The 13,830-nt window shown below is 34.9% G+C and overlaps 1 protein-coding gene across 1 annotated transcript in view; it reads left to right on the top strand.

The window, feature by feature from the left end:
- CWC27 (CWC27 spliceosome associated cyclophilin) overlaps positions 1 to 13,830 on the top strand; it is a 120,166-nt gene that overhangs the window by 82,994 nt on the left and 23,342 nt on the right. Inside the window, exons 11-12 of the mRNA XM_042825703.1 lie at positions 168 to 265; positions 11,785 to 11,894. Coding sequence (XP_042681637.1) covers positions 168 to 265; positions 11,785 to 11,894 — 208 coding nt within the window. The remainder of the gene's footprint in view (positions 1 to 167; positions 266 to 11,784; positions 11,895 to 13,830) is intronic.

The following is a 13,830-nucleotide window of genomic DNA, read 5'->3' as shown; positions in this document are numbered from 1 at the left end:
TCTTTGGTTCTAATTGATTCTTAAGCCATGTTCCTAGCATGCGTGAGTCAGTACATTCCCTTCGTTTATATCAGAGATTTACTGCCCATTAACTTTGATTCAGCTTCTTCTGAGTGGCTTTACATTCCCAAAAGATTAAATTCTTGTAAATATTTTTTCCTTTCCAGTGAGGAACTACGGAAAGAAGCACGACAGCTGAAACGTGAACTTTTGGAGGCAAAGCAGAAAAAAGAAGAGCAAACTTTAAAACCCAAAGAAAAGGAAGGTAAGAAAAGGAAGATACAGCAGATGTTGTTTAGATCTCCAGTTAACATCGCAGTTTTAAGTTTCTTCAGTAGGTTTATTTTCATAAATGCGTTCATTTGCATAATTGAGGACGATATTTTGTCAAAACAGATGGCGTTTGGTTTTTTTTTTCCAGAAAATTAGTTTTCTGTAAGAATGGGGAGTGGTAGTAGCAAAAGGATACCAGTATATAAATAAATTGTACAGGTAGCATTTATACTTTCAAATGTTCTGTAGCTACGTATGTGAAGTTGGGCAAGCTTCTGGATTTGAAATACAGTTATTTCAAATAATGAGTTGAATTCTTTGAAGAGCGCATACCTGTTCTGATCTCTTCCAAAGTGGGAAGTTTTCTTGACTGTTCAAATTGGAAAGGCACTTAAATGCATATGCTAAACACTGAACTCAGAGCTATTATCTTTAAGATTCTGCACTTCTTCTCAATGATACCAGTTGAACTTAAAATCTAGAGGATAGTTCCAAGTTTATCCTTCATAAACTTTAGCAAAAGGAGATGGATCTTCAGATGCACACTTTTGTGGCAGAAAAAAAATTACATTCTGTTTCTTAATAAATGTACACAAATTTTCAAGTATGTAATAGGTGAGGTGAATTTTTTAATGCATAAAGATTTGAGAGATTATTAGCTGAACTGAAAAAAATGAAAAAAAAATCAGGCTTTTTGGCACTCTGGAGTTGCTAGATACACTTCTGGGTCACAATCTTCATCCATCTCTCAACAGCATAAAAAATCTGAAAGAAAGAAAATATAAAAAATCATTTACAGTACCAGTGCCAGATTGTAATTTAGAAAAGTGGTAGAAAGTGTAACATAATTGTTAGATGTTGTCATAAATTCTCTTGAATAACAGGTGAGCTTGATCAATAACCAGCCTGGCAAATTAAAAAAAATCAGTATCTGGAACTTGTATATGAAATCTGTCATCATATTATAGAAAGTAGTGGCCCTAAAAAGGTTCTAGAAATCATACTCAGTCACCAACTGAATATAAGCCCTCCTTGGCAAGACAGCAAATGCAGTCATTGGACACGTGAAAATAAAGTGGAAAAGTAGAGTAGAAAAAGAATAATCTTTATGTACATATATGATAAATGAAACAGAAGCATGCCTTGTATGGCAGTTGTAATACCATTGCTTAAGCATAGCCCTGTTTGGGTGCCAGTTATGTCAGAGGACTTAATGAAGAATAATTGGAGGTAATCCACTTCTATACTGACAGACTAAATTAGTACTTGGACATCAACAATAGATAAAACTATGGTACAATTTGAAAAGATGCCTTTTATTTTAGGACAAGATGCTGGGGGGAAGGAAAGGAAGCTTTATGTATCAGTTTGAGTTTTTTTTAAGTTTCTTTAGATTAAATTGCAGGCAGGATATAAAACTACTGAAAAACTGTAGGTAGCAGCTAATGGTAAAAATAATACTGGTTTCCCTTTTTGAGCAGAAGTGGTCTAACTCCACTGTTAAGAAATATGTATGGCAGGAAAGAAACTATTCACCAAGTTATTGGGATATCTAACTGAAAATTCTGAAAATAATCATATTCCAAAATGGAAGATGACATTAAAAAGATGTTAGCTTAGATGCAATGTTGATGGGCAAAATGATTAATGAAAATGCAGTAAGAGGAGAAGAATGAGCAAGAAGACATCTTTTCTAGACAGAAAGGAAATAAGCTTGAATGCTTAATTCAGTTTTTAGCAGTCAGTTTTGCTTAGTTACAGAGGATCTGTGACAAAAGGGAAACATTCAGGTACAGAACAGATGAACTAGAGACTACTTATTAGATGCATTAAAATCATTCAAACTTGTTGGAATTCACTGAAGCTTATTGAAGGGTTGGCTAAAGCAGTCCCAGAGACATTAACAAAACTTTAATAAAATGCTCTAAGATAACTGCAGTCAAACTGGAAAACAAGTATCCCAATAATCTGATTACTAGTGATACCAAGAATAGGATGCCCTGTCCCTAGAGGTGTGCAAGGCCAGATTGGATGGGGCCCTGGGCTGCCAGGTCTAGTATTAAATGGGGAGGTTGGTGGCCCTACATGGCAGTGGGGTTGGAGATTCATGATCCTTGAGGTCCCTTCCAACCTTGGCCATTTTGTAATTCTGTGATAGTAAATTCAGGACAGATGACCTTTATTTGTGGACTTAAAAAAATAAATGACTGTGGAATAGCGAAGGGGAATGCAACAGGAAAAATGAAGAACAATGCAAATTTAAATGTTAGGGTTGCATTTTCAGCTGCAGATGTTAAAATGAAGAGTTGGGTGACTGACTTGCACTATCTCTAGCATGAGTTAGTGCTTCTACTGATCTGATTCAGTTTGCTAACTTGGGAGAAAATCGTTCTTAGTTTGCAACACTTTTGTGCTGAGTTGGTAGATTGAATCAGTTCATAGAAGTTTAAGGTCAAATCATAGTAAACAGAATACGTAAGTCAGAAAGGGAAGAGGTCCAGGGAAAAAAATGTTCTTGTATCTCTTTTAAAAGTAATCAATTGTGGAAACATAAGATGTTCAGTATTCAGGGGCATTTAGATATATTTAAAATCTAGGAAATAAAAGGCCATGCTACAGAGAAAGATTACAGCATACTGTATAGTACATACAAAGTGGCATGTTTGTATGTGTGACAGGTGTCTGTTGAACTTGAGTGGGTCTTCTGCCTGAGTATTTTGCTCAGTATTTTGCACCTGAAAAAAATGGTGAGAGACTTCTTAAAAGTTCACAGAGCAAAGCAACAACAGTGATTGATGTGGCAAGCACAATGTTGGAAGATTTTAGGAACAGTGGTTATTCAGTTTAGAGCAGAGATGACATCCCAAATTGACCTATATTAAAAAATTATATTATTATCAAGAGCGTTAAAGACTACCGTGGAGAGTAGGTTGTTCTACATAATCCCTGTGGAGGGGACAAGAGGTAGTAAGCTTCAATTAAAGCTAAAGTGGTTTAGGTTAAACAGGAGAGAAAAATTCTGGAATTAGTGACCTACAAAGTGGAACTTCCCAGCTGCAGATTAGGCAAATATTTCTTTAGATTGGCTTAGAAAAGTCTGATCCTGTGTTTTGGTTGGGGTGAGCTTGTATGTTCTCCAATATTCTGTGAAGCACAGTTTAACAATAAATAAAGAGAAAGATAAAATATGCCTGGAGGAAGGTTTTGAGGGGAAAGAGAAACTAAGCATCTTGTTACCAGTGATGATAGCTTTATGGAAGCATTACGGAAAGTATTGTATTTACCATCTGTGAGTCTTTAAGTCATTCAGTTAAAATAAACATTTATACTTCTGCAGTAAGGTATTACTGACTTTGATTTTTGCTTTCTCTCCGCTTACCTTATTCTTGTACTCTCATGAGTTATTTTATCTACTGTCACAGTTCATATAATTGAAAGAATGAAATTTTTTTCTGTAATACAGAATCTGCCACTGAAAAATGCACACTAAAAAAATAAATGTGAAGGACTCATTAAACATGCTTTATTTGGTCTTGGAGAAAAGGAATTTAAAATGATTTATTTTCACTATTGTTTCTACCTACTGCTTTTTAAAAATCGTTCTTCAGTTGTCATTCACATGCCTATCAGTCTGTTGTCAGTATGGAAAAAGTAAGTACAGTTGACAGGCAAGGTTCTGTAAAGGACGAAACTTCTTGCAGAAAGAGAAATTCTAATTCTCTGGAGAGGTGAAAATTTAATAGGAATATTAACTATGACATACATCTTCATTAGTGTTTTTACTGCAAACCAGCTGTGAGTTTTTGGATGATGCCACACTAAAAGATGTGTTCCAGGAATGCACCTGCTGAGTTCCAACCAGTAGCCAAAAATAAAAGAGCCCCCAAAGTGCACAGTGAGATGATCAGGACATTAGCAAATAGTTTTCTCCCATTTCAAAGTATTATTGACCAATATTGAAATAGCCAGAGTTTTCCTCTCTTTCATGAGTTTCAGCATTATACCTCGAGGTAGCCATAGACATAAATAAGGTGAGTCTGTCCGCATTTAGAATAAAACTTTCATTTTTTTATGGTTTGTAGGGAGCTGAAAGCAGTTCTCTGGAATTTGCCTTTCTCGCCTTAACCAAATGTTCACATTTTTTCTCTAGTGTCTGTTAAAACATTTAAGTTCTGAATTATCAATTTTAAAGAAGGTGCGGATTAAAATGAATAAATAACATTCTCTGACTGCAAACCTACTATTTTGCAGTGATGTTGGGGTATTAATTTAGTAACACTAAGCAAAGACCTCTAAACTAGCGAGGTGATACTAATTGTGAAGACAGTTGTAGATGTTTGTAAATCTTACAATATTGTTGTAGCGTTATATCTCAGATTTAGCTTTGGTTTGTGTAACGTCATCATATTTACTGCACTTCGTGGTGGGCATGTTGTGAAAATTACAGCAGGACTGAGTGTTCATGTTGGATCTCATGCTGTTTGAAAAACGTGAAAAAAGAATTTGACGATCATGAAGAAGCAAAAGTAAATGTCACTAGATTCTGGTACAAGAAGTACCAGATTTAGGGAAGGAAAAATATGTGAAGAATGTCACTGAAAATAAATAGAGAGTCATGTTGGGGTGTTAGTATCTTCTTAACACTAAAGGAAAAATAATTACAGAAGCTAAATGAGAAAATGGGAAAGCCATACCAGTGTGATGTAAGGTATTTCAAGTTTGTGCAAGAAAACAAACTGAACATGAAGTTATGTGGGATTCAGGTATGATTGTGTGATTGTTACTGCAAAAGCTGTTAACTGTAAAAGCACGGTAATATTATTGTACTTGCTTCTTAGTGTTGTACCACCAAGAGGCATGGAGCAATTGGATACAAAGGAGGAAAAAAAAGGAAGAAAAAAAACTAGCAAAGAACTGGATGAATTTATTATTAGGAGGTAGTTAAAGGCATTTACAATTTAGGTGGAAGGTGATGGGACCTTAGTATTTAAGATGGCAAATGTGAAGAGTGAAGAAAGATACCTTTACTGTGAAGCAACCATTTACAACTGAAGAATAGCAGAAAAGACTTTATTCTACATTCAAACTTCAGTTTGAGTATAATAAATTCTAAATTTAAAGAAGTTAAAAGCATTTTTATATCATAGCTCACTTAATGATTTATCATCTGACAAATGTTAACAGTTTACCTTTTCTGAGTTAGTTTGCATACAAGAAATTGCATGTATTAAAAACTGTCTGCTGTCAGGCAATGACTGTCCATAGCAGGAGATTGTTCCAGTGTTCTCTCCCTGTCCTCTTGGGAGCATGAGATGGAAAGTAAATTGTAACATGCTCGATCAGGTATGTCTGTGCACATGATGCAGACACTTGCACAACACCTGCTTCAGAGCTACACAGCATTAATACAATATTGTGCTTGATTAATAAAAACTGCATCTAAGCCTAAAATTATAAGCATAGCTTGTAGAAATTCACCAGTGAATAGTGTGAGAATCAGAGTAAAGTTGTATAGGCCCTTTTGCAGGATCAGAAATGAGTCTACTGGCTAATGAATGAATGATGACAAGACACATCTGTTTCATGTCCACTGACAAATTATTATTGGTATCACATTCAGCATCATTGCTTCAAACTTTTCATGATACATGCGGGCTGCTCCAAAAGTACTGCTTCTTGTTTTATTATGTTGGTCCATGGCATTACAGGTGGATATTGGTAGTATGGCAGTAGAGGCTTCCCACCAATATCCCATTCCATGTTGTTGCCGTGTGACAGATGGCAGCAAAGGGGCAATCTGACAGAATGGCATCTGACATGGAAGTGCATATGAAACAAAGGTGTGTCACTGAATTCCTCCATGTAGAAAAAATGGCACCCACTGACATTCATTGATGCTTGCTGAACATTTATGGAGACCATACAGCACATGTGAACACAGAGGCAGTGGGTAGTGCATTTTAGCAGTGGCAACAGTGACAGTGATCACTTCCACTGATGCTCGTTTTTATGAATGTGGCATGAAGGCTCTTGTTCATTGCTTGCAAAAATGAATAGCTAATGATAGTGACTGTATTGAAGAATAGTATTTCGTAGCTGAGAATTTGCTCTGTTGAATAATATTATTGTACACTTTATAACTGTTGTAGTTTCCATGGAAATAAATGGAAGGAATTACTTTCAGAGTGACCTATGTATTACACGTACTTAATATTTTTTCCACGTTCAGAACATTCGAGAAACTAAGGAGGATTAGGAGTGAAAATTTAAGTGTTTACATTGTTTCAAGAGGACAGAGATTAAAAAAAATAATTCCTTCCTTACAAGTTTGATTATAACCAGCTTTCCAATCTGTGAATACAATTGTTAACTATGCCAGACTGCTGTCAAGACCTTATTTTAAATAAGATGTTTTTCTTTTATGTGACATTCACTGCAGTGATGCCAGGAATTACATCAAACATAATAATTTGAGTGCTGAATTACTTTAGCATTTTGAAGTACTAAATCAAGTGTTTGAAAAAGATGTACTTCAAAGTTTTATTGCGTAAATCTGTGAATATACTTCAAATTTGCTCTGGAGAAATATCTTGTTTTCTTAATTACATGTTGGTTTTAAATAGTTTTCAAGTGCTATTTTCATTTTTCTTAGAACATTTTTGTGAACTATCTGATAATCTTTTAATCATTGAATCTCAGCTCGGAAAGCAAATGGTATCCTGGGCTCCATCAGCCAGCAGGGACAGGGAGGTGATTGTCCCTCTCTACTCGGCCCTCATGAGGCCCCATCTGGAGTAATGTGTCCAGGTCTGGAGCCCCCAGTACAAGAAAGAGAGCTGTTGGAGAGGGTCCAGAGGAGAGCCATGAAGATGATCAGGGGAGTGGAGCACCTCCCCCTACAAAGACAGGCTGAGGGAGCTGGGCTTGTTCAGCCTGGAGAAAAGAAGGCTGCGGGGTGACCTGATTGTAGCCTTTCAGTACCTAAAGGGAGCCTACAAACAGGAGGGGAATCAACTCTTTGAAAGGGTTGATAACTGCAGCACAAGGGGAAATGGTTTTGAGTTGAGGGAGGGAAGATTTAGGTTGGATGTCAGGGGGAAATTCTTTACAGAAATTGGTGAGGCACTGGAACAGGCTGCCCAGAGAGATTGTGGATGCCCTGTCCCTGGAGGTATTCAGGGCCAGATTGGATAGGGCCCGGGCAGCCTGGTCTAATATTAAATGTGGAGGTTGGTGGCCCTGCCTGTGGAAGGGGTTTGGAGTTAATGATCCTTGAGGTCCCTTCCAACCCTCTGATTCTGTGATTCTGTGAATGAAGAAATTTAACTACCCTACATGAGAAAAAAGAAAAGCCACAACATAATGACCTAACTACTAATGTAAAAATCAGCATGAAGTGTAAGTCTCCTACAGCGGCACAGATTGTTATCTAGTTTGTTGCAAGAGAACTGAATGATTGAAGTGTTTAGGAAAGTCTACAAATCTAGCAAGGATGCCAGTTTATGATTATGTTTTATATCTGTTTTTATTATTAAGTCTGTGTAATGTCAGTGGCATGTACAGATTTGCTTAAATCCTGTCAAGAAGTTTTCTTGTCTTCTGATACCATAAGAGAAATTGTGCATGTTTCAGAAAACTACAAAACCCAAATTTTGGTTGTTTTGAAATTATGTAGCATAAAGCATGTTAAGTATGATTATTTGTGGGATGTGGAGTACAGAGTATAGCTCCACTGTATCAAAGTGTGCATCCTGAATATTTCATTTTTGTGAATTTTCATTTTCTTCTCCTGTTTCAGTTTTTATTTTTTCTCATTTAAACTGTCCTTAAGTAATACCCAGCATGCATATTCAGCCTCTTCCTTGCTAAAGTAAATGCTTTTCCCTCTTCTTTCTCTGCTTGCTAAAGAAAAGATGACAAAAGCCTCACTGTAAGCCAACTGTGATTTTAATAGTAATCTTAAGCATGTTTTCAAAGTCAACTGACATTAGAGAATTAACCACATTTTAGCCTGCGACGTCTGTAATGTGTGCCTAAAAGCTTCCAAAGTTCAGAGACAATTCACTAGGAATTTCCACTGTCACATATTGAAGTCCATTATTAGCGGAGCTTCCTTTTTCAAACAAATGTTTTGAAGCTCTAAACATCACTTGTAAGATTATTCTGTTTAAGTTGGCTAAATTAACCAGTAAGTTTGTTCTGAAACTGTTATTTTTCACTGTAGGAAACTATATAATCCAGTAATAAGCTCAACGCTGGAAAATCATTTTGTGAAAAAATGTATTTGGTTGTTCACTAGTAATAAATATGACTTAAATCTTGCCTTGGTTATTAGAGCCAATAGTGGCTCTTTGAGAACTTAGAAGTTCCAGAGTAATAGTAACTGACCGATACTTTAAGATGTGAAGAAATTAACAATTTAGATAGTTCTAATAAAAAAAAGAGTAGATTATAAATTCATTGAAGAGTAACTGTATATATTGTATTTTATTGTTTTTATATCTTATGTTACTTTGCAGTAAATTAATGTTTTGTTTGCGTAGCGAATACCTAAGGTCTTAATTACAGAAATTGACATAATCATAGAATCACAGAATGGCATGGTTGGAAGGGAACTGAAAGTTCACTCAGTTCAAACAAACACTCCTGTGGGAACAGTTGCCTCCAGCTCAGGGGTATCCAGGACCCTGTGCAACCTGGTCCTGAACACCTCAAGGGATGAGGCATCCACAGCTTCTCTAGGCAGCCTGTGCCAGTGCCTCAGTACCCACCTCCTAACATTTAACCTAAATCTACCCTTTCCATTTATATCCATTCCTCCTTGTGCTATCACTATCAGACCATATTAAAAATTCAGACACCTTCCTCTGTATAAACATCCTTCAAGTACTGGAATGCTACAATGAGGTTGCAGCCTTAAACAAGGACTGTATTTTTCTGATCTGAAGGCATATAAGTTCTTGGTTTTCATAAAGTGGAAGGTAAAATTCAGTTGTAGTTTATGAAATGGAAGGTGTTTGATGCAACACTGTTGAGTGTTTACACTATTTAATTCTACTTGTAGGAATGAAGCTTAAAACTTTTATAGCAAGATCTATCTTCTGTTTAGGAAATGATCTGAAATTTTGAAGAGTGGCATTCAGTACAGTACTCTCAGATCACGTTCTCATTTGTTTGTTATAATTCTTCTATTTTGTATTTGAAAACTGACATAATTTAAATTGTTCCTAATTTAAGTGTGAAAAAAATAAACCCTTTTGTACTTTTTAAAATCAGTCTCTTCCTTTCTGGATTACTGACTTGACTCTCCTCTGTTGTTTCAAGATATCATTGGAAACTATGTCTCAAAACCAAAGTTTTAGATTAGATTACACCATCATGCTGGCATCTGTTACTCCTTAAAGGAATATTTTAGGATAGAAGAATCTATCCGAAAGAAAATAAATTACACAGATGCTGAAGTTTATGTCACAGTAAGATGAAGGTTGTCTTGGCAGTAACTCAAGCTAGCTGAGTAGAAATTTTCTTAAAGTGAGAATGAAGTTTATTTCCAATAAGGAAGGTTATTTAATGTTTTGTTGTTTTGTTTTTCCTCACCTTTCCTAATTATACAATGTGCATACATCTCAGAATTTAAAAAAAAAAAAATTACACTTTGTGATTTGATAGCTCTAGGATACACATGCATGTTCTGTGTTATTTAAACTAGTATTTTCTTCATTCTATGCTACTTGAGTGAGGCATTTCATTGTTAGTGCAGTGTACCCATGGCATTTTTATTTGAATTTATCCTCTAATATTTTTGGAGCTTGAATATAGAAATACCATTGTAATGGTCTTTATGCTTCAGATCAACAAGCTAGTCCTAAGTTTGTCAGGCATCATTTGAAGTTCAAGTCCATCATATAGTGACCTGGTCCTCTTTTTCCAGCCCTGTTAGAAAAGATTTGGAGGAGCTGTGGGATACTGACGAAGAAGTACGAAATAATAATTAAATGTCTTCTTGCATTTTAAAAGGGCATTTTACATTTCGAAAGGGATTCTTTCCACCAACAACTCTCTTTTCCAGATGCTCTCTTTTCCTTTCTAGTTAGCTGTGTTTGTTCTTGCAAATAGGAAATATTTTTGATCAGAGAAATTCTGCGATAAAAATACACAAACATACAGCTTCAAGGGAATTCATCCTATTTGTATGAAGATTATATTTGAGTTATGCTAGATTTAAATCTTAGCCAAAAAACGTGTGTGACTAAGGATCACATCTTTAATTGCAACATAAGGGTATTTAAGCATCACAGTGTTTATGGTACGTTTGAAACTGGCATTTACAGAAATTTTAATAATGAGTGTCACAGATCTTTTGCTTGTTGTATCTGAACAATTATATTTACCATCGAGTAGCTGAGATTCTTTTCAAAGGACCCTTTTAGGTAAATGTTACCTGAAAAGTTGCTTTCTGTAAGAAATCTGGTGATTTAGTAGCTCAAGTTATTTATCTAGGGACTAAATATTAGTGAAACAAAACACTGTGTTGCTTCTACACAAGTTTTATAGGATACACATACTTAGGCAAAAAGTCATGTTTTTTTTAATTACTAGAAAAGACTGAGATAATAGAGAGAAAGATGAATCTGAGCCATTATAATTTTTAGTTCAGTATTGTACTTTGCTAATTTTTTAGTTTATCCAGTATTTCACTGCACATGTTTTTATAGCAGCTTTTGTCTCATTCATTTCATTTTTTTTCATTCTGGTCTTCATTACACTCAATGTATCAAATGGAAAAAAAGCAGTTCTATATGATATTGTATATATTTGTTGAAGATGATTTGCTAGTTATTCTTTTAAGTATATGCAATGCAACTTATAAATTAAGATAACTCGGAAATAAGAGATTTTATTTGTAGATTTATGTAAACAAATATATTTAAAAGGATGATCACATACTGTAAATTTACTTCCTTTTTTTATGACATGTTATAAACTTTTTTGAAAACATCAAATGAAGTAAGAGAGAATTTTATTTTAAGGTCAGGATTTTGCCCCTGTGTAGCCATCAGCAGTCATCCAAATATCACAGATTGGAATTGTAGCTTCTTCAGCCTATAAAACAGAAAAACTGACAATTTCTCAATAGCTACAAAACATTAATACAGTGTACCAGTTCAGCTGCTCCAGGAAAAGTGTTCAGGAATAAAGGTAAACTTCTTAATGAAATTTCAGCAGGTTTTGTTTCTGTCTTAACATCAGAGTTTTTCCCTGCTTTCCCTGGCTTTCCAGGTATAATATAATTGACATAAAAAATTTTGGGTTCATGTCTGCTTAGTACAGTGTTTTGTATTTCATTTCATAGAGCAGCAAATCATCTTACTTCCTCAGAAAGTAACACAGCTGAAACGTTTTATGGAAGTCTTCTGTTTGGTATTTCAGAAATAACAAACGTTCTTCAAAATGGTAATAAATCAAAAAGCCAACTGTAATTTGTTTAACCAAATGTATTTCCTTACTCAGAAGAGGAACATGCACCAAATAGTGTTGTTGAAGAATACCGTCAGGAGAAGAGAAAATATGAAGACAAACGAAAGCAGCAGCCCAAGAAAGGAGTTTCCCGTGAAGATCAGGTAATCCTGGGCAATAAGGATTTCAGAGAGTTCTGAAAAATTTTTAATCTTCATTTGATAAAGAATAAAGTTTACAAATCTGTTACAGTTAATTTTCCATAAAAAAGTAAATTATTATTTCTAAACACTAATAAATGTGATTGTGCATGTGTGACAAGGTTTCAGTATGTATTTGAATGTGTTGTCAGTTAAGTCACTAAAATCTTCCAAAAGGAAAAGCTATCCACACAGAAGTATCCTTGATTATATTTACAAGTTTGCATTTCTCTGCAGTTCTGTTCTTGGCTTTGCAACTTCCCATAAAATAGCACTGAGACAGAAATTTGTGTATTTGGTATCTGTCCGAAATGTGAGGCTTTTTTCCACATTTTAAATAATGTTTTATAGAGATCAAATTCAACCATATCTTTGAGTGTTATGAAATGAACAAAACTAATTTTTAACTGAACTTTAAAAACTCATTTTAAGTACAGTTGAAATTATTTTCCATGGTCAGAATGTATGTAAGCTTCAGTATGCAAATATTAGCAAATTTAAGTTTAATGTAAATATTTTTTTCTAAAATAGGGATACTTGAACCTGCTGAATACATGAAACTACTGTGAAGTGCTAAATACCATTCATTTTAAAATTTGTGCTGTGCATCAGACATATAGGTTTTAAAGTGATGGGAATATGTATTTTAGTAGATTATAATTTTTAGTTATGTAGCCCTTTTAAAAACTATTCAACAGTAATTAATCAGCTATTCAGCAAGGAGTCATCAACTCATTTCAACAATTAATAATGAAGTTCTTTAGAATTCAATTTACTTATTGAGGGCCTCTTCTACCCTTACATCCTTCCTACTATATCCTACAATACAATATTATTTTCCAGCTCCTGAGTTCTGCTCAGGAGCTGGAGAGGGTAATGTATATGTCTTTTTTGAATACCAGACAATGGAAATTACCTTGAATTCAACATGAGTCAGTTTTTAAAGATACATGGCCCACAGCATTGCATCCAATCATTCACAGCAGAAAGACTAAGACAGGTCCGTTTAGAATAATGCTGGCACCATAGAAAGTTAAACAGTACATAAGAAATGTGGCTTTAGTTGATCACAGTTTCACGTGAAAAGGATTAATTTGTTTTTATCTATGTCCTGGACAGAGATTTGCTGCCCTAGGTGTTGTGAGCATGAAGTTTGTTTACAATTGCATGAGAAGCTGTAGAATTTGAATGATTCACAGGCACAAGTATATCTGAAAATTTCCTCTCCCAGCTTAAGCAAGATTAAACAGTAAAATAAAAAAAAAATAAAAGAAAAAAAAAAAAAAAAACCCTAAAACCCACCTTTGGCAGTGCTAAAATGTGTTTTTGAAAGAATTCAAAAGCCAGGAAACTCCTAAAGTTAAGATTGCTCCCAGAAGGAAATTTGATTCCAGTGAACACTTCTGGTATTTCCAATTTCTGTTTTCTATTCTTGTTTAGTTTTTATTCTTTTAAATTTGAAAAACTTGACTAAACAAAACTAAACAGCTATACAGAGGTGTTTTACAACATAGGTGGCCAACCTATCACCTACAGATCAAATGCAGTCTGCCACATAAAATTCAGTTAATTCCCTGACTCTTTCCTTTGCAGTAATGTCTCAAATAGCAGCAAGAATTAAGCTGCGGGCTGTGAAGATTTTTCTTATGGTTTGCCCTTTTTATGAAGAGCCCCGTGACCCTTGTGCCATCACAGTGCTTAGGCATACAATTCTTGTGTAATCAACATTACCTCTCAAATGATCAGAAAGAAGACCTGCAGGATGATCTTCAGATGTTACTGCAGATTCAGTGATTTTGTTATAGCTGAAAGACAGGGCAGTGTTATTTGTAAAATAAAATACCAAATATAAATCAGTATGTTTATGGTGTGTGTAATGTTAGGACCTGTGTCGGTCAAA

Source organism: Centrocercus urophasianus, unplaced genomic scaffold (assembly GCF_019232065.1).
Source record: "Centrocercus urophasianus isolate 14NV4802_14NV808 unplaced genomic scaffold, USGS_Curo_1.0 seq_25, whole genome shotgun sequence".
NCBI classification, from domain to species: Eukaryota; Metazoa; Chordata; class Aves; order Galliformes; family Phasianidae; genus Centrocercus; species Centrocercus urophasianus.
The sequence above is the reverse complement of the archived record's forward strand: the minus strand, read 5'-3'. Positions and strand labels throughout refer to the sequence as shown.